The 21,847-nt window shown below is 42.9% G+C and overlaps 1 protein-coding gene across 2 annotated transcripts in view; it reads right to left on the bottom strand.

The window, feature by feature from the left end:
• The window catches only part of asic2 (acid-sensing (proton-gated) ion channel 2), a 450,674-nt gene that overhangs the window by 424,926 nt on the left and 3,901 nt on the right, over window positions 1–21,847 (bottom strand). The window contains exon 3 of one of the 2 annotated variants that reach the window (XM_080488571.1): window positions 6,644–8,792. The exons of the other annotated variant lie outside the window; for it this stretch is intronic. Within the exon in view, the coding sequence (XP_080344697.1) occupies window positions 7,737–8,792 (1,056 nt within the window). The 3' untranslated portion in view covers window positions 6,644–7,736. Of the gene's footprint in view, window positions 1–6,643; window positions 8,793–21,847 lie in introns of those variants that run through there. 2 annotated transcript variants of the gene reach the window in all.

Below are 21,847 nucleotides of genomic sequence, written 5' to 3'. Positions count from 1 at the left end.
TTTACAAAATCAAAACCTGTACATTTTAAAAACTGGGATGCACTTTTTGGAAACAATCCAAAGTGCGCAGAGAAAAAAATCCCATCACTGTTTTCCCATCCATCAAGTCACAGTATTCCCATTACAGAGCATTGTTTTTCTTCACACTCCATTTATTAGTTTTCCAAATTATTGTTGATATACGAAGACATTAGAAGTTTAATCTCAACAGTCAGGTTTAGTTTAGCAACTGTTTGAATATCTGTTAGGTTAAATTCCACTTTTAGAGGTCTTATCTGTAAACTGACTCTCTTGTTTTGGTTGGTCAGATAGAAGAAAACATTTTAAGACATCAAAACTCCGGAGTTTTACTTTGTCGGTTCCAATTAAGACGTTTCTGCTGCGACGGTGGCGCTGTTCCAAATGGAAACTGCACCTCAGACCAAATAACCGCATCATTGCTCGACAGGAAACCCTAAATATGTACATCAACGGTTAAGTAGCTCCTGTGGGTTCACAACTCCACTGTACCATTCACAACTAAAATAAAGTAAAATTATTTTTTTAATCAATATGATGCAGAGAACACCAAACTAATTTACTTTGATGTCTACTAGGGATGCTAATAAACTTTTATTTTCAATGTTCTCGATTGCAGAAAAAAAAAATTAAGAATGCCACTGACAAATGTTATGTTCATGCAGTCCACTGAAATATTAAGGGGAGAGAAGAAAAAAAACCAGCCCACTGTATTAGTTGTGCTCATTTCATTTCAGCCATGTTCGCCTCGTCTCCTGCTGAGATGGGTTTTTCTTCCCCCTTCTAGATCCACCAATTACTTCAAACCATCTGACACGCTCCTTCCAAAACAATTTATATTCCAAAAGAGACTCCAGATGAAAAATGAGAGAAATACAAAATATATTTTGACTCTGTCCAATACTAATCTATGTGCACGCAGTCTGAAAGCATGGAAACTGACAGCAGGAGTCTGTTTGGTCTTTTCTTCTTTCCCCGTCACGTACCATGTGCTCTGGTGCAACCTCTCACATTTCTGACTTACAAAGATATCTTTGACTTCACAACCCCCAAAAAAATTAAGGTTCTGCACGTACCTGGGATTTGCAATCATGGTTTGAGGTAATGTCACAGCAATCAAATCCACAAAATAAGAAATAAAACAGAGAAATTGTGTTGCATTGTGGGTGTCTGTCTACAGGCAACTTTTTTGCAAACGTCTCTCGGGGTGGGATTTCTTGACAACGCTCCGGGAAAAACACAACTTTTCGGAAATGCTGCGACTGCGACTGCGACTGCACATGCGCGCCACAGCCGGAGCAAAAAAGGTCTTCTGCTCACGCACGAGTAGACGGACAATAGCAATGGTTAACTCCATAGAGGTTTCAGCATTTCTGCCGTTTCAAACCGCTGCCTTGTAAACACAACATTTATCTGAAACGAAAAAGCAAAAACGATCCATATTCATTTAAAACATTGTCGTCTAAACAGGACGAAAAATGTTCTTAATTTGATCAGATCAAACTTCAATGGCATTCTGCCACAACAGAGTTTCTGGTTGAAAATAAATGAATGAATGACTGAATGAATGAATGAATGAATGAGTTTTTGGTGGTGATGTTGGTCAAGGAGGTTAATTACACATGTGCACACATAACTATAACATAATTATTTTGTTTGCCAAATGACTGGTTGGTCTTTATGTAAAAAACAAACAAAAAAAAAACACTGAATTTACATGATTAATTTCATTTTCGAAATAGAAACAGGAAGTCTTGACAGTCAACCATTATTAATCTGCTCAATCACTGTGAAACTTCCGTACTGATAAATGTTAATCTCAGCTCTTTTGAGCTTTTCTCTGCAACGCTGAATCATCCTCAGAGGATGAAACCATCCCAGTTTTAATAATGTAAGACAGAGAAATTGTGTGTTCACATGTCTCACAGAAATACTCTCATAAAGTGCAGATACCTGAAAAACCTCATCGGTGAGTCTGGATTGGCCATAACCCGGTGTGTGTGTGTGTGTGTGTGTGTGTGTGTGTGTGTGTGTGTGTGTGTGTGTGTGTGTGTGTGTGTGTGTGTGTGTGTGTGTGTGTGTGTGTGTGTGTGTGTGTGTGTGTGTGTGTGTGTGTGTGTGTGTGTGTGTGTGTGTGTGTGTGTGTGTGTGTGTGCTGACGGACTACCAACATGTTGAGAACACGCTGTACTTCACTGTCTGTTGGAAAGGCCTGCCTCATGCATCGTTCTTAAATTAGCCGTGAAAAACAGCAAGAACGCCTCAGCGAGAGTCCCCTTGATGACGGCGTCAGTCGAGCCGTTCTACTTCCATCAATTAGCGGACCAATGATCCACTTACTGACGTTCGGTCCAGTAGTTTGCGAAAATACCAAAGTCCTCTGAAATGTGAAGATCACTGCTTCTCTGCACATCCTGTCATTACCAGTCCATTAAGACACGGAACGTATGCGGGGTTTTCTCTGTAGACGAGGATACGACATCATTGCCGCTTTTAAAAGCACATTAAAAACCTCCGTCTGCAGAAACACACGTGGAACATCCGCTAATGTAAAAATGGCCAATAATGCAACGCGCATTGATTATTTCATCCAGATCAAAGAATGTATATCCAGGTAGCATCGGGACCGGAAAGGACCAAAGATATCGCCACAATTCTCTCGCGATTGTTATCTTTCGTCTGGTATAAATCTTCTTCCCAACTAGACAAATCTGGAATCATCTGGTTAAAATCAGAAAAATCATGTCAAAATCATGTTTAAAGTCCCAGCAGGTGACTAAACCTGAGAAGTGCCCTCAGTTTTAATAACTCCGGGTCAACGGAGCTGCAGTGATTCAGTCCTCGGTCCTAACGATCGCTCGGCAAACAGCAGAATAGTCTGCCAGGACTGTATATTCCACAATGCCAAGTTGACAATGACAGAGCGTCTTGCAGTATGAATTAATTATATTCTGAGATGACATGAAAGGGAGGAGTGAAGAAGTTCAAGGGGGGGGGGGGGGGGGGGGGGTCTTGGATAGAGGTCAGTACTCCACTCCAGTGCTCCAAAAAATATAATTAAACATCCCTTCTTGTCAAACTGCTAAAAGTGAGCTGAGTAAATGTACAGCCAGAGGGTTAGACAGGGAATTCTTATTCATTGAACATTATCAAACGAACTGCATGATCAGAATTCATTCTGCAGCAAACGTTCTTCAGGAAAGCGCAAAAACATTTATGTCAATAAAGGTAAAAAGTACAAGTTCTGATATCTTATTAATATTATCATCGCCACAAGATTTTTCCAGGTGTTGGTTCATTTTATTATTATAAAAAAAGGAGGGGGACGTCCTTTAATTGTTATTCAACCCACACACAGATAAATACAGATAAAAAAGAATACACTAGAATTATAAAGAATCTGTAAAATATCTCATTTTTAAAAAGTTGTGTTTTTCCCCCGTTCCCACAGAGACGGAGCATTTTCGAAAATTTGCGGGTTTTTTTTTATTAAGTGGCACCGTTGTTGAGCAAACAGATTTCACAGTTTTCACATGAAAACGCTGCAGTGTAAATAAGCCGTAATTCAATTTGCCTCGTCATTTCCGAGCGTCGTCATTATTTCAAGCACGTATTGTTAAAAAAAGGATGACAACACATCAGCAGCGTGTCCGTCTCCGATGTCCTGAAACGGGAATCCTCCAATAATCTTGCGATTATTGCGAAAGAAGCTCAAATCGTGTTGAGCTCCAGTCGGCCTCTATAAAAGGACACAACTGTGATGACGCAAATTGCTTTACACTAAAGCTTTATTCATTTGTCTCCATTACACCCACAAATTCAGTCATACGAATTTGTATTTTAACTGGAGATCCGATTCTTTTTGAGGTATTTTCTTTGCAGACTGACCTGTAAAGAGGTTTTTAAGATCATCTCAACAATTCAATTCAATTCAATTTTCAATTCAATTTTATTTGTAAAGCGCTAAATCACATCAACAAACATCTCAAAGCGCTCTTACAATGATAGAGTACAACAGGACCCAACTAAACCCTTCCAAAGCAAGCAGGTGTAACAAGCAACAGTGGCCAGGAAAAACTCCCTCGCATGGAGAGAAGTTCAAGAACTCCCTCTTCAGGAAGAAACCGTGGGGCGGACCCTAGACTCTGGAAGGACGGCCATCCGCCTTGACCGGTTGGGGGAAGAAGTACATGGGATAGGACAGGGAGAGAGAGGAAGAAGAGGGAGAGAGAGAGTGGCAGACAGGCCAGATAAGTACAAATACTAAGAAAAGTCTATGATGAGCGTTGGTCTGATGATGAGCCAATCTCAGTCTGGAGTTTAAGGGCCGTGCCGTTGCGGTGGGGTCCCGGTGCTGTGGTGGGGTTGGGTAGTAGGACCGTCGTAACTCCACTCTGTGAGTCTTGGGTCTGATCCCCTGGATCCTGCTCTCCTCCTGTCAGGGATAAAAAAGACTGCGGCAGTGTCTGGTGGCTCCAGTAATGTTGTTACACAGAGAGAAAGAAAGAAAGACAAGAAACAGAACCTCCAAATGTAGAGTTCCTCCCTTTAACGGGAGAGAAAAAATCCCCTCAGCAGTCTAGGCCTATAGCAGCTCAACTTAGTGGTCCTATTTTATTCCTATTTTATTCCTAAGGATAAGCTTTATCAAATAGGAATGTTTTTAGTCTACTCTTAAATAAACTAATGGTGTCGGCCTTTCGGACCGAGGCTGGTAGTTGATTCCAGAGTAAAGGAGCCATATGGCTGAAACTCCTGCCTCCTGTTTTACTTTTATGGACTTTAGGGATTACCAACAGTCCTGCATCCTCAGAGCGAAGGGCTCGTGGAGGGTGATAAACTTCTAGAAGTTTCTCGATATAGGACGGAGCCTTCTGATGAAGAGTTTTATATGTGATCAGAAGGATCTTGAATTCTATTCTAGATTTAATTGGAAGCCAGTGTAAGGATGCTAAGACTGGGGAGATGTGCTCTCTTCTTCCAGTTCTGGTTAGTAAACGTGCAGCAGCGTTCTGCACTAGCTGTAAGGTCCTAACAGAGGAGTTTGGACATCCTGACATTAGGGAGTTACAATAATCTAATCTTGAAGTCACAAAGGCATGAATAATTTTTTCTGCATCTTTGAAGGACAAGAAGTTTCTAATTTTTGCAATATTCCTTAGATGGAAGAAGGCTGTCCTGGAGACATGTTTAACATGGGAAATAAAGGACAGATCCTGATCAAAAATAACACCCAGGTTCCTAATATCACTGTTAGAGGTTAAGGTAATATTATCTAACCTAATCAGACTGTCTGAAAAGTTATCCCTGAGCTTTTTAGGACCTAGGATTAGAACCTCAGTCTTGGATGTGTTGAGCATTAAGAAGTTGATAGACATCCAGGACTTAACGTCCCTGAGGCAGGACTCTAGTTTAACAAGTTGGTCGGCCTGATTGGCTTTAATTGATAAATATAGCTGAGTATCATCTGCATAACAATGAAAGTTAATGCTGTGTTTCCTAATTATATTTCCGAGTGGCAACATATAGAGATTAAACAATATCGGTCCGAGGACGGAGCCTTGTGGTACTCCACACCGGACCCGTTCATGCATTGAAGATTTGTTATTTACATGAACAAATTGAAACCGGTCAGATAAATATGATTTAAACCAGTTTAAGGCTAAGTTTTTAATGCCGACGGCATCTTCTAATCTCCTTAAAAGTATATTATGATCGACAGTATCAAATGCGGCACTAAGGTCCAGAAGAACTAAAACCGATAGAAGACCTCTATCTGAGGCCGTTAGAAGATCATTAGTAACTTTTAGCAGTGCAGTCTCTGTACTGTGGTTCATTCTGAAGCCGGACTGAAGGTCCTCTAACAGATTATTCTCGTGCAGATAATCATTGAGTTGTTTAGCGACTACTTTCTCCAGAACCTTTGACAGGAAAGGAAGGTTGGAGATGGGCCTGTAGTTTGAGAGAAGGCTTGTGTCTAAGTTTGGCTTCTTAATGAGAGGTTTAATAACTGCTAGTTTAAAGGATTGGGGCACATAGCCTATTGATAGAGACTGGTTAATAATTGCGAGTATAGAATTATTAATTAGTGGCAGTGCCTCTTTCAGAATTCTAGTAGGAATTGGGTCCAACAGGCTAGTAGTTGGTTTAGCAGAAGAAATAAGGGAATTTAGTTGGACTAGTTGTATTTGCTGAAAGCATTCCAGATGAGTGTTAGGTTTAACCAGTTCCTCTGTTATGGGGCTAACGGACGGTAGGGTTTGATGGATGTTATCCCTAAGCGTTGTAATTTTATTTTGAAAGAACTTCATGAAGTCCTCACTACATATATTGTTAGGAATGGTGGGCTCAACACTATTTTGGTTCTTGGTCAGTTTGGCTACAGTACTGAAAAGAAACCGAGGGTTGTTTTTGTTTTCCTCTATTAAGGATGAGTAGTAATTAGTTCTACTTCTACTCAGAGCTTTCTTATAAGTTTTGAAGCTATCCTTCCAGGCTATATAATCTAGGTCTGTTTTTGTTGAACGCCAAGTTCTTTCTAATCTACGGGAGCGTTGTTTAAGCTCGCGGGTTGATGAGTTAAACCATGGGGATGACTTTTCCTGTTTTTTCATTTTCATTTTTTGAGGAGCTATGTCGTCTAGCGTTGTTTTTAGCATATCTGTCAGACTGTTTGTTAGGTATTCAATGTCTGAGCTAGCAACAGTATACGGGTCAGGAAGATTCACTACTGATTCTATAGCAGAGGGAATTCTTTCCTTGAATTTAGTTACTATGTTATCAGAGAGAGACCTGGTTAACACGGCTTTAGCCGGAGGTTTATAACTATTTAGAACAAAGTCAAAGGTTATTAAGAAGTGATCTGACAGGAAATCATTGTGAGGAGAGATGGTCAGATGCTCTATATTCAAACCATAAGTTAGAATAAGGTCTAAGGTGTGTAGATGTTTATGGGTAGGCCCGTCTACTACCTGAGAGAAACCTAGAGAGTCAAGTGTAGATTTAAAGCTGGCACTGAAACTATCATTTTCTACGTCAACATGAACATTGAAGTCTCCTACCATGATAACCTTATCTTTAGTCAGGGCTAGATCTGACAAAAATTCAGAGAATTCAGTTAGAAAAGTTGAATAAGGTCCAGGAGGACGATAAATGATTACAAATTCTACAGAGTTTACTATTTTATTTGACGGGTGTCGCATGGTCACGCTCAGACTCTCAAAAGAACTAAAGTTGGGTTTTGGGTTCATGTTAATTAGTAACTGAGAGTTAAAGATGGCTGCCACGCCCCCTCCTCGACCACTTTCACGAGCTATTTGAGTGTTAATATGACTTGGAGGGGAGGCTTCATTTAGACTAACATACTCATCTTTACGTAGCCAGGTTTCTGTTAATCCAAAGAGATCAATGTTGTGTTCGGTTATCAGATCATTGACTAGAAGAGCTTTGGATGATAAAGATCTAATGTTTAGGAAACCACATTTAATTTTTTTGTCTTGATTTTGTCTAGTTTCACACTTGATACGGATGAAGTTTTTGTAGTCATTAGAAGTTATTTTCCTAGGTTTAGATAGTTTTATACTTGTGGTGGTCCGAGGGATAGACACAGTCTCTATGGGATGTTTAACTAAGTTAGCTATGGTTGGTGACTGCCCAGAGGGAAACTCAGAGAGGCGTGTAGGACTGCGACTCTGTTGCCTGGTCCCCACTCTGGTGCGTCAGGATGGAGGAGCTAATCTTTTAACTATGTTTCTAGATAAGAGGTATGCTCCATCCAACGTGGGATGGATGCCGTCCCTCCTGATGAGACCAGGCTTGCCCCAGAAGGACTTCCAATTATTAATGAAGCCTACCGAGTTACTGGGACACCACCCTGACAGCCAGCGGTTAAAAGATGACGTGCGGCTAAACATCTCGTCACTGATGAGGTTTGGGAGGGGGCCAGAGAAAACTACTTCGTCTGAAATGGTCCGCGCGTATGTGCACACTGACTCTACGTTAGCTTTGAGGACCTCAGACTTCTTCAGGCGAACGTCGTTTCCACCGCAGTGGATTACAATCCGTTTAAATCTCCGTTTATTCTTGGTCATTAGCTTTAGCTGGGACTCAATGTCGCCTGCTCTGGCCCCAGGCAGGCAGCTAACTGTGGCCGCTGGTTGTCCTAGGTTAACGTGTCTCACTATTGAGGAGCCAATAACCAGCGTGTCCTTCTCAGCCAGCGTGCTGCTGAGTGGGGCAAACATATTGGAGACACTGACGGAGGCCTGCGGGGTGTAGCGGGGGTGTCCGGTAGACTTCTTGCTGCTACGTTTACCCCTGGCAGTCACCCAACCGCCCTGTTCCCCCGGCTGCTCGGGGGCCACTGAGGGGGGGTTAAAGTTAGCAGCTACCTGCGCTGCTAAGCTAGAACGCTCCCCTCCAGCTAAACCTGGCGGCTGTTTACTAGCTACAGGGCTAGCCCTAAGCTCGACAGAGAGGAGACGTTCCTCAAGCTGACTCAGCCTCGCCTCAAGTGCTACAATAAAGCTACACTTTTCACAGGTCCCTGTGTCAGTAACTGAGGTCGAGGTGTAGCTAAACATCTGACATTTGGAGCAGGAAAAAATAGGAGGAGAGGAGGGGGAAGCCATGGCTAAACAGGTGCTAATAGGAGCTAAAACAGCTAAAACAAAGCAAAAACAGAGAGAAACTGGAAGGCAATCACCTTTTCGGTTTAGGAATCCGGTTCTTTCCGTGCGGTTCTTTTCAACACTGCTGATGCGCTCAGGGCATCCCTTTAATAACAAAAAAACAAGTCAACTTATATATTTAAAATTTTTTATTATTAATCAGGAGGAAATTTCTGCTCTGAAAAAGCCTGTTTTCCTATTCCTGCCCTGAACCCCCCCCCCCCCCCCCCCCCCCAATCTTCAATGAGTCCTGCTTCACAAACAAAATGTGCAAAACATGTTATTTCATTGTTCTGGTCCTAAAAAAAAAAAAAAACACATGCAGAGGTTTTGTGACATCCACACACCCTGAAGCTTAATGGACTTGTGGTCCCCGAGCATTAAATATTTCATTTATTTATTTAGTTATTTAGTTTTCACCTCGGGGTATCACCACGACTTCAGAACAGCGGCAGCTCTGACGTCAGGCAGCTGCCCTGCAGATGAACTGACTGGGGGACATTTCACCTGTTGCTTCGGACTAGAATGCAAAGCGTTCGCATCCTTTGGCGAGACGTGAGGATCAGACAACAGCGTGGAGAGAAGAACAAAAAAAAAAAAGATCCAGCGGTGCTTTAGTGTGTCTGCGGCTTCCTGTTTCTGTGTGTTACCTGCGACAGTTCACGGAAGACGTGCGTCGCACGGAGTGAGTCACATGTGTGAGAACCTGCGAACGTCATGTGTGAAAGTTGTGGTTTTCTCTGCTCGCAGCTTCGGTAAATAAGTGTGACTGAGGGAGAGGATTTTTGTTACGTTACCAAAGCAGTCAGTGCTGCATTATTTAGCGTTCAGCGATTGATATGAGAAGAGGGTGGACAAAACAGGAGAAGCATCTATCAGAATAATGCAACACAGCCGCTTTCAACATGGAGGTAATGTTTTGTGCAGGGTTGCTCTTTTTTGGAAGAGAATAGAACAGACCGACAGCCGAGTGCATTTTACTGCTATTATTTTTCATTCATTCATTATTGATGGCTTTTCTTTATTTCTCCAACGTAGCTGTGAAATGTTCCGATGTGTGTCCCTCCGCATCAGCAGCGTCTCTCAGCCGACTGCTGCTTCATTCAAATGAATGAGGATTTTTTCATTTATTTATTTTTTTAATTCTGGGGCCTGAGGTGAGAAATAAGAAAATAAACTTTGAAGACTCTGCTGTGAGAAGTGATGATGGTGCTTTTTTTCCCCTTTAGTTGGCTAGGATGCAATTACATCCAGAATGATTATTCAAATGCTTCATTAGTTTAATATTTTTGCATCTGTAGTGTAAAAATTACATAACATTCAAAGTGCATCAGATGTCTGTAATCACTCGGTAATACGGTCAATCAAAGATGTGTCCAAACGATGACCCGAGGACCAACTGAGGTTCTGATTTCACGCTTAATTGGCCGACAGGAAACAATAACAAAATTGTGGAAGATAGATAGATAGATAGATAGATAGATAGATAGATAGATAGATAGATAGATAGATAGATAGATAGATAGATAGATAGATAGATAGATAGATAGATAGATAGATAGATAGATAGATAGATAGATAGATAGATAGATAGATAGATAGATAGATAGATAGATAGATATTCATTATGATTTTGTTTGGATTTTTGGGATGTTTTGGGGCAACAATATCCAGTGAAAATATCAGTGAAAATTACTAAAAGCACTAACTTTTAAGTCAATACTCCTGACTTTAAGGCCACCTTTACACAACCGCGCTTTGAAACCGACGTCCGTTCAAACGGAGACGGTAGAAATGCTGCTTATAGTGAGTATGCTGGGCCACGAGTTGGCGCTGTTGGTTGTTTTTCTAATGAAACTCCACACAACAGGTTGGATCGCTATCACGGTGACACAACTATAAAACCACAAAGTCCCAGGAGAATGTGGACTGAGAGTCATGACACTGGAGGCAAACCTTGTTATTGTTTATATATATATATGTATTCACTACAACTGCACAGTAGCAGCATTTCAGAAAAGCTGTGGTTTCCACCCATTTCCACAGACGCCGTTTTGATAAGATCCACTAGGGAGCCAGGTTTTCAGAGGCTACGAGCGCTGTTGTCGTGTAAACGGACAGTGGCGCCGCCAGCCGGAATCCTGCAGGCACTGTGCGCGGAGTGACACGACACCACCTTGGGTGTCGGCGGCCATTTCCCAGCACACCGCGCCACGGCCCCGCGAACTCGGCTCACGCCGCCCCTTCTCCTAAATCTCTCCCCAACGAGCCGGAGACGTGTTCCCCACGTCCAGACTGCCGGCCGGTTGTCGCTGCCCCCGGTGGGGGCGGTAATGTTGCGGCGTGACACAATAGAGAGGGTCCCTAATGGTGCCAGTCGCACCCGCAGTGCCGCGCGTGGCGCTTGAGGACGGAGCCCGGTTCCAGATCTGTGGACATCCAAGCAACTGCTCCTTGAATAATGAATGGCGAGGGAAAGCGAGGCGGCGACTGCCAAAGCAGAGCCGAGTGTGAATGCTTGAACGAGAGAAAGTAAAGAACACAAACTTATTATCCAACTGAGACGGAGGTGGAAAAAAAACAAAACAAAAAAAAAGACAGAAAAGTACAAGGTGGAACAGAATAAAGTGGGATAAGCAAGTTAACACGTTTGTATTTGCACATTTTCTGTCGCACAGCTGCTCGATTACTTGTAATCTGCAGGGCAAAAGAGAATCGTATTAATATTCTCTACCAAAAAATCCTTTCACAATAGTAAAAAGATATGCTAGTAAAGGCTCACAGTGGTAGAAGAAAAAATTAAAGATTAGGACTGGTAAAATATTCATCCAAATGAGCTCTCTGAGGACAGGCTGAATACTGCCTGAACACCGTTCCACAGTGCGCGGAAGGTCAGGGAAGTTTCAGCATATCAAATGACATCTGAGATTTGTCCGCTATCGCACAACTCAAGAATTGTTTGACGGGCAAAGTCCAGAGTCGTCACCGCCCGAGCTATTTGTGAAGAAGAGGGAGGCTGCACTGTGTGCAGCCGGAGCCATCGACTTGTGTTGTTTATTAGTGGCGTTCCCGTGGCAACGCAATATGCGTCGTTTGCCTCTAAAGGGCCGAACACCGGCAGATGAGGTCTGCGGAGAGCCGACTAACGACACAATGACACATGGTCCGTTCATTCAGCTGCTGCTAATTACACCGACAAACATGTCGTTCATGCTTTATTTCCTTCGCACGGCTGTTGCCAAACCGGCAACAAAAAAAAAAAAAAAAAAAAAAAAGGGCAGTGGAAGCAGCTGGGAACGAGACATTACCGGGTCTCAGTTGAATGAAGTTTTAATTTTTTTTAAAAGTTCAGTAAACAAGTTTTCGGGGTCAATCACTCGCAACACGAGTAAGAAGCAGAACGACAGAAAAGGGAATTTTCTCCAACACTAATGTTTGAGATTCAGCGACAGGAGAGAAGAGAGAGAGAAATGTGTTTTAGGTAAATCAGCATTTCTGAGTAGATTACATTTCTCTGACCAAATGCTCAATTTTGAGAGTGATGATTCCTCCATGTGCTTTAATACAAGGCACTGAAGCAAGTGTACTTGAAGTAAATGAAGTAGAAGTAAATGAGGCAGATTCAAAGCCAATTTTATGCCAAACATTCACTGCGAAGTATACACATTTAGGAAGGGAGTATTTTTACTGAAAGCAGCATCAGGGAATTCAGTATACTGTATATTCTGAATTCAAATCATCCCAGGAAAGAGCTGCTTATTTACACAGCGAGCCATTGTAGAGCAACATCAGCATTCATCTGGGGTCAACATTTGCTGACCTTTAAGCCATTCTTTATACAACAATTAACCAAATTTAGTCTACTTTCTCCACGTTAAGCCCATTTTGAATCCATATTTTGTCCATTTACCAAACTTAAAGCTGGTTTTAACCCAACATTTTTTTTCAATTAAGCCATTTTTAGTCGATTCGTTAAACTTTAAACGATTTTTTAACAAAATCATTCATCTTCGAAGCCATTTTTAACCCATTTTCTTTCGCCCATGTTCCAATTTTTGGACCATCTTTCACCCATTTTCCCATTTCCAGCTCATTTTAAGATATTTAGCCCACCTGCACAACTCAAGGCATTTGATAAAGCTGTTTTTAGTCTATTAACTAAAACTTTTGGCTGTTAATGTTTCCACAAAACCCTGAGAACAATTTCTCACCTTGGTTGTTCAACCTTGACCATCTCATACCTAGACTGACATTTTGGGACTTTTAAAAAGACTGTGTGTGTGTGTGTGTGTGTGTGTGTGTGTGTGTGTGTGTGTGTGTGTGTGTGTGTGTGTGTGTGTGTGTGTGTGTGTGTGTGTGTGTGTGTGTGTGTGTGTGTGTGCACGAATTGAAAATCAAGTCACACTGAAGTCTATCGACCATCGAGCTTGACCTCTTTCTTCAGGGGAGGATACACCTCAATACGGCGAAAAAGCAAAAGTCTGGTCCGACCACGAAATATGACAGAATCAATCCCAGGTTGGCCTCTTGAGGCTAATGCTTGTGATTTTCAGTCATGCTGTCCTGCACGCAAGCGTCATTTTGACAAAAAGAGCGCACATTGTCCTGACACTGATACGAAATCCCTTCCAGGAGGACAGCAGTTGTATGCCTGCAGGCAGGGAGACGTTGATGGGATGTCTTGACATTTTATCAAATTTTATTGAGCCATTCTTAGCTCACCGAGACGTCACGCTGTGGGAGAAGGTACGTCTGTGTTTCAAATTACAGGAATTCTTTAAATACTCCTCAGACTTTTCTACCAAAGCGGCATCAGACAGAATCAGCCCGACCTGTCATTCCAATATTTCAAATCTTTGACCTGATGTGGGGTGTTTTGTTTTGGTTAAATCCACACTTAGTGCAGGGAAGGACTTCATGTTTTAACGTATACCGAAGGTGATGAAAGCGGCTGGGACTTAACATAACTGGGAATCAAATTTAAAAGTGGTCACTTTCCATTAAATCGCAGCCGAAATGGCTTTCCCTCAGCAAGCAGACGCAGCAACCTCTGAGGTGAGCGCGAACCCCCAGATCAAAAGAGCTCCTGGGCAGCTTACGGAGATTAAAGAGAGAGAGACGGGTGGACAAAAAGGGAGTATGAAAGAGTCTGTCGGCCTGTTTAAGGAGTGCATGTGGGTCTCCCCCCCCCCCCCCCCCCCCGAGCACCAGCCGCTCAGGTCTGCAAATCCCACATCTGGCTCAGACACTACGTGGTAAGTTATGGAGGGGAGAGAGAAGGTCTGAGACATGAAAGGTAATAGTGGAAAAACACGGGGAGAGAACGAGTGCATGAGCAGTAGTATCACTACCAACAGCGTGAGTTCACATGTTGGGCCACCGTCTCGATAGAAAAAACCCGGCGAGCCGTTCGAGGCGCGTCGCCCTGCGGAGGCGTCGTCTTTTACCAGCATTTACGCCGCGGGAAGGCTGGATGTCGAGCGCGCTCGTGTCGCCCAAGTAGGAAATTATGCAGATCATGCGGAGGACGAGTGATGGATGAGCAGCATCACGTCAGGTGTTCAGGCACGCGTCTGATCGATGCACGTGAAAACACAAACACCCGGGTGAGTCCCACGACTACTAGAAGAGGATAACAAAAACGAAAGAAAAACCTGATTGTGAGCTTAGTTTTCATTCATGTACTCTCTCACGGTCCTGAGTGCTTCTTCAAACACTCAAACTGCCACTTTGCTGTTTTCAGATTCACCGCCCCACACTGAAGTAACTCCACATTATGAACAACTTGCCTTCTTTTCTTGACGGTATGGCGCAGGGTGAGCTGCATCTAACGACACACGACCCTCACGAGCGTAAACAGACCATATAAAGACGAACGCGAAGCCAAAATGTCTTTATCGCGAACCAGCGGCTTACTAGGTGATTAACCCATCATCCAATTTGATGTCGTTTTGGAAGTTAAGCAGGTCAGCCGTGGGTGAACTTATAATAAGACTAACTCATAATACACTTATGTATATGAGCAATGTTTTGGTGCAATGTGACCACAGATTTCTCATCATTTTTACATTATTACAACCTTTACTGAAATGATGATAAATAACTTTACTAATAAAGGTAAAGGCAGGTCTGATACTTCAACTCAAGTGTTTCAACACCAATAAAGATGTGAAATAGTTTTTAAAAATTCTTCCTGCAAACTAAAATCAATAGTTTAACAGAAGAATCGATACGAGACGAACGATACGTCGCTTCTGAAGCCGATCAGGAATCTCTGTGGAGCGCCAGACATACTGATATCCACATTTAAAAATACTTGGAAACTGAAAAAAAATCATTAAAAGCTTTACTTTAGTTTAGTTTGTTTATACGTCTGGGACCATGTACAAAACACACTAATCTTAAAAAAAAAAATGCTTTGTACCAGATTGAGCTGTTGCTCGTTTCCATCTACATTCCCCAGACAGACACACAACATCACGATACACTTTACAAATAAAGCCTACAGTAGCATTATTAATACATTATCAACATTCCCAATAACCATTACAATTCATCACCTAGTTTCCAAAAATTCACACAAAATACAGAAAATCGTATGCTACTACATTAAACAAACAACACAATGGGCAATTTAAATGGAAAAATGCTGACACGGCTGGTTTTCCATAATGTGTTTGTTCCAGTTTCAAGAAAAGGTGTTCCAATCAACAGACAACTACAGACTGGAAGCGGATTCCAGATTTTGAACAGTTTTAAATAAAAAGGCTGTTTGTGCAAAGATCTTTATGGGATGGCAGGAACAATGATTCTATATTGTTATAAGCATTTGCACTACAACTTGTTTTTCAGACTAAATGCTTGAATTACATTTTACATCATATTAAGCTTTAGAAATGTATTTATATCGGTTTTGCTAAAATTTATTCAAGTCAAATGTAAATAAGCAAAAATTGACAGAGTCCACCTGGAAATTTGAACAATGTTTTTGCAAATGTCCGCTTTTACTGATGTGTGGTGAGTTTTTAAAATGGATTGGATTTTATTGAGTGAAAAGCAGAAGAGAACTTTGAATAAACTCTGTTGGCTGGACTGTAAATCCCCGGGTGGTTTTTACACGTAGTCAAATTAAATAAAAAGGACCAAACTGGAGGAAATACTACATATATGCCCGTTCGATGTACTTGCATTTATCTACAACAACGAAAGAAGGCATTACCAACAACTTGGTTTTTCCACACACAAAAAAAACTAGTACTGAAAATAGAAAAGTTTAGTTTTTTTTATCAGTCAAAATGTACAAAACTTGAAAATGCTGTTTAGTCGCATGTGGGTTTCCAGTCAAGCACCTTTATCATAATCTTGTCGTGTAGTGAACTTCCAAGCAACTGGTTTCGAGGTTGTCTTTTTTCTCCAGTGGTGCAGACGAAGTCAGGCTATGTACCGAGTAAACAATATTTCGAGGAAAAGTTATTTTGATCGTTTATCGAGGAACCTGACGGTGTCACAGACTTCACAAACAGTCAAGATACTGCAGGGAGCAGCGAGAAAATGATGGAAATCTCAGGCACGGGGAACCACTTACATTTCTGGTCTGAAGGTGAGGCTCTGGATGTAAAATAAAGTGATTGCACTGGCGGGAGTGGAAGCGGAACACACTGGTTAGGGGGTCCTATTTCAGGTGCATCGATACTTTAAACCAGGGGTGTCAAACATAAGGTCCACGGGCTGGCTCGCAACCGGACGGGGAAAAATATTAAACTTTTCAAATTTTGAACCCGAGTATACCAACATCCTGTATTGTAACCATGCTTATTAATCATATTTAGACAAACTGACTATCTACTCCGTGAATAGACGACATTGACTTTCTCACCTCGACCCACCAGGTGAAGAAGAGCCATTCCCAAACCGATCAATACCGCGTGTATGACAGGCTGACTCTGAGGTTAACTACTGACGCAGACGGCAATTCAATTTTCACCCGGCAGCGTCCAAACGGGCCCGGGGGAGTCGCGTTAACTAGCCACTTGACTTTTGATTTCGTAACCATTAGTCAATATCTGCTAAAAGCAGCTGATGTCTAATGCATCAAGCGGCTGCAACGCGGACTCGTGCGGGAGCAACAAGACTGACTGCTTGTGACAGCGCAGGCTCACACACATGAAAACATAAACACGCCCTGCAGCGGGGTTGAGGCGAAGCCGCACACGCACTCCATCTCACCCTCCTCCTCCTGTGGCCATGATGAAGTACGTCTCCAGTCACGCTGCTCAGGGAATGGGCCATACTGCTCTTTTCTTTCAGCTTCCTCTTCTCCCTCTCTTTCTCCCTGCGACTGCCAAGACCAGCTCACATCTCCAACCGTGACTCCAAGTCCCACGCTGCCACCGATTCTCCCTCGCCAGCCTCACATGTTGCGTCTTGCAAACAGGATTTGCAACTCAAAATAACAGTATTTATAATGGCGGAGCAGGAACAGTTTTTAATCGGCAGCTATATGATGAATCAACAGCATTGAAGCTGCAACTGAAAGCAGGAGATCACTGTATAACGCCGAGCAGCAATTATTCAATGATTCATCAATCAAGCAGAAAGTTGAATAAATATTTTCTGCTCGAATATCAAAATATCGTCCATTTATCTACTGCAATGTACCGCTGCTTTCCTCTTTGAAAAAAGACAGTTATAATTATGGCTTCGGAAAAAAAAAAAGCTGGGATTTGGCTCTACATGCAGGTATTTTACGAAGCCGACACGTCTTAAAAAACAGGATGAAGCTATGATAATCAGGGGCAACACCTATGAATGAGGACTGCACTCCACTGCTTCTCAAAAAAGTTCTGATCCAAACTCAAGCGAATGAAGATGTTTATTAACTCAACAGGCTGTGCATACTGAAGCAGAGGAATGATTTACAGCCGTTTGGAGAGAAAAGGGGAAGAAGATGGTTATCTTGACATAAAATGGGGATAAATATTAGTGACCACACCGCGAAACGATTTGGTTCTCTTGTTTTGTTATTTTGGAATGAAACCACACGTGCATGCATGTATGAAATTCCATACTCGACGGCCAGTCAAAGCCAAAACATAAATATGTAAAGCATAAAATTTAAAGTAATATGGAATAGAATAGAAAAGCAACATAAAATAGGCACAATAAAAACATATACAGTAAACAGATAAATAGGTGTCTCATGTCAGTGCAACAAAAAGTTAGAGTTAAACCTATTGCACAATATATCTATGAAAAAAAGGAAATTGTTTCCATGCACGTTGCAGTCATGGTTTGCAAATTTGCAAAAATGGCAGAATTTTTAAACAAAAGATAAACGCAATTAAATCACAAAAATTGTGCGCTTCCCCTTCTGAGGCGCCGATGGTTAAAGTTGTCGACACAAATGCGTGGAGCATGAAGAAAGAACGTCATTATTCTGAAGAGCAAATGTCAGCCTTTTATCCTGAATCGTATGAACATTATCACATCATATCACACGGTCAGCTAACGCCATGAAAGCCTAGTTTTGAAACATTTATACTCTTCATTTCACATGTTTTGGATGGTTCTGCACAACGCGAAGGAGCGCGTGGCCTCTTCGACGAGCAAACACTCGGGATACCGATGAAAGTCTCCTGTTTCTCTCGGCAGGAAGCAAACTGGCAACGTGACGCACTCCAAATACCTCCGCCGTTTGATTAATTACTGTGCAACTCATTTTCAGCTCCGTTGTTTGAAGACGAGGGGGGAACTCTATAGGGAATATTACCGCTCCCCCGAGCCGAGCCACTGCGCTTGCACGCTGTATCATCAGACGGCGGTAATCCGCCACTGCAGACAGCTGCGGCGTCGACCGCACAGGCACCATCCACACCGAGCTGTCTGTCTGTGGCTGCACTCCAGATTCTGCTTCAAGCTGGTTAAGTAGCACAGGTTGCTGCTGCCTCCCCCGGGGGGGTGGAGGAGGGGGGGGGGGGGGGCGGTTAAAAGTGGCGGGCTTGTGGGTGGCACTGGTGCTTCTTTCATGACTTTTTAAGAGACTGAGACATCATGCCTGCCGGGTGAATGTCTAAATGCCATAGTAAGGCCACACCAGTGATTAAGTGAAGCTGCATTGTGCTTTCAAACGCCGAGATGTGAAACTGATCAAATGTGGTTGGAGAGGAACAGCCGAGAAGGGCAGATAGTCAGCACAGAATTGCCCCACTGGAGGGTGACTGACAAGCCGAGGCCTGCAATAGTGGAGCGGTGAAGTGCTCGGGCCACAGGTTGCATGTAATGGCTAATTGCTGATCATGTAAACAGCCAGCACTATTACACTGGCAGAGCCGCTCCGGTCAGAGGAATAGACAAGTGGCCAATTAGCAGCACTGTGATACAGAGCCCAGGGGTCTGGCTGCTATCAGGTTTCACATTAAGGCTGGGAGTGTGATAGGAGGGGGGTATTTATATATAAATAAATAGATATATATCACTGGAGCACATAGGCACTGCAAGGAGAGGCCGACTGAGCTGATTCACTCTGGCAGACGCTGATGCGCCGTGTCAGTGTGATCAATCAGCATTTAATCATGCCTCTAATCGCACCCGGCAAAACAAACACAGGCAATGGGAAGCCCATTAATACACATGTACATGACACGCAATCTGCTCACACCGGCATCACCGCTCGGTGATGTGGCTGAAAGAAATGTTCATATGACGTAGACTCGCTTCAGGGAACAATATTTAGTTTGGGGTGACAATGCACCTCGGTGTTAAACACACAGCTTGATGTTTTCCAGTCTGCAGGATGACTTTGTAAAATGCGAAAATGACAAGGAGAACATTGAAAATTTTCCAATAAAAGTGACGGCTGTAGCTGATTTATGTAGAAAGGATTTCAGCGTCGTAGTAAGAGTAGCCACAACTGTAAGGGTGAATATGCAAACGACTGCAAGAAACGTGCATCATCCCACATTTAGAGGACTTTGATTGGTGGCATGTCACTGGAATTTGCACCATGAAGAAGAGTTAACTATCGTTCTTCATTATCTTTATTAACCTTCTTCAGGTTCTTTAAAAAGATATTCAAATTAATATAAAGTTGCATAATATACTTATACCTAAATCGAAGGCATATAAAGGCAGTCATGTAACTAATCAACCCGTCTGTCTGCATGTCAAGGTTTAACCACTTTCATGGACTTTCCTTATTTGGTATATTATCATTATATTTCCCCCTCTCTAAAACCACATTTGTTAAAAACACAATAAATCTACATGTCATGACAGGAGAAAGACTGTCACGACTACATCGCTGAAGTTTGGCCGGCACTGCTTCAACCCACCGACCGCTGAGGAAACGCTTCGTCCTTGTGATTGTTTGCAGCGTTTGCGTCTTCTCCCAGAAGAACTGGAAGCAACATTATTTCACCTTTTCCCACAGGCATTTCCACAATCTATTACATTGGTCATGGGTGGTGAAACATGGCAACGCACGGAGCTATGGCATCAAATTCAGCTCGAAACGTAGAATTATATATGCATGGCTCCAGAGGGGTGTTTCTCTTCTTTTATGTGTGTTTTCGCAGTAGAAAGTAATAGTGTCGCTGTACCTAAATTACCTGAGATGCTTGCATCTGAACACTGAGCAATTTCTGGGGGTTTTTTTTCAGCTCAAAACATCAATAACTCATTTTGTTTATTTCTAACGGCAGTTCCCAGGGAATCGGCACTCGAGACTGAAGATTGTTTTTGTCGCGTCTTTGGGTGAAAAGACAATATGTACGCGTCTTTGTGATTCAATGCATTAAAAGTACATTAGCATCATACTTTCACAATTTCTTTCACGTTTGTTTGTTTGTGTTTTTTGCAATCCGAGCTCAGAAGCTGATTGTTGCTGCTTTTCATCCAATCAACGCCACAGTCGCACCTTTCAAACTGGGATCGGGTCTCAACTGTGAGCACTCGGCGTCCTCGCTGTGGGGAAAGAAATGGAGCGAAAACGGGCTTTTTGTATTGTTCACTGGCTTTGTTTGGAAAGCGGGGATGCTGAATTTGGCATGTGATGTGCCCTCCTTTTTGGGCATCCTTGAAATCCAAGTGAACCAAAGTGCTTATTTAGAGAGAATCATGTCAGGCGGGTTGCGGCGCCGCACGCGAATGAAAATAAATCAATGGGGTGAGCAGATGGCACGTTTTGTGAAATGCTGAAAATGAGGCGAGGCGACGTAATGCATGCATATAGGTGGAAACGTGCACGGTGTTGCCGTTTCCTCTCAGTACAGGGCTCTGCTCCAGTTCCATCAGTCACATCACACCGACTCGTGCGTCCCCACAATCCTCCCCACGGTCATTCATCACAGTGTCACTCAAACGCTGACTCGGGTCCCTGGAGTGTCATGGTAATGCCGTCCCTCTGCATGTGGGTGTACTCGTGTATATTTCTTTGTATTCCAATGCATTTGCGCATGTATTTTTTTTATTTTTTCTATATTTTCAAGGGCCTGCTACGTTTTGTTCTTGTTTTTTTTTTTTTTTTTATCTTTTTTTCCTCACAGATATGAAGGTGTGCAGAGAGAGAGAGAGAGAGAGAGAGAGAGAGAGAGAGAGAGAGAGAGAGAGAGAGAGAGAGAGAGAGAGACGGAGCTCAGCAGCAACAGGCAGAGGGCAAAGAGGATGACAGTGCCTTCTAGTAGCTTCTCTGTCAACATGATTATCATCTGAACCCAGCTCGAGGTCAAAGACGTGTCACACAACATGCAAGACGGCTAAGAGGAGCAGGGAGAGCAAAAAATACCAAGCCACCCCGGTCTGCTCTCTGAAGACGCGCCAGAACCGCACGATCTCCTGCATGGCGAACACCAGCAGGATGGATCAGAGCTGCAAGGGGAAGCATCCGTCTGAAGGCACGCACTGAAAAAAATCACTACAGCCCACGTGTGATCGGCCATTGTTTTTTTTGTTTTTTGGGGGGGGGGGATTAGCAATCCCGGCGTAGGGCGTCTCTCAGGATAAAAAGCGGTCCGACGGTAACCGACACACATCCAGAAGCTTTAACGGCTCAGACGAGGCCCAGCTGAGGCGTGCTAATGCCACTGATGCGAGTTGTGTGAGTGACAACAGAGTCCGCGCTGCAGAGGCGAGAGCTCGTCAAAGCAGATCAAATCCCACAGGCG

This window comes from Lipophrys pholis (genome assembly GCF_963383615.2).
Source record: "Lipophrys pholis genome assembly, chromosome: 19".
Taxonomy (NCBI): Eukaryota; Metazoa; Chordata; class Actinopteri; order Blenniiformes; family Blenniidae; genus Lipophrys; species Lipophrys pholis.
This window is presented reverse-complemented; position numbering and strand designations above follow the sequence as displayed.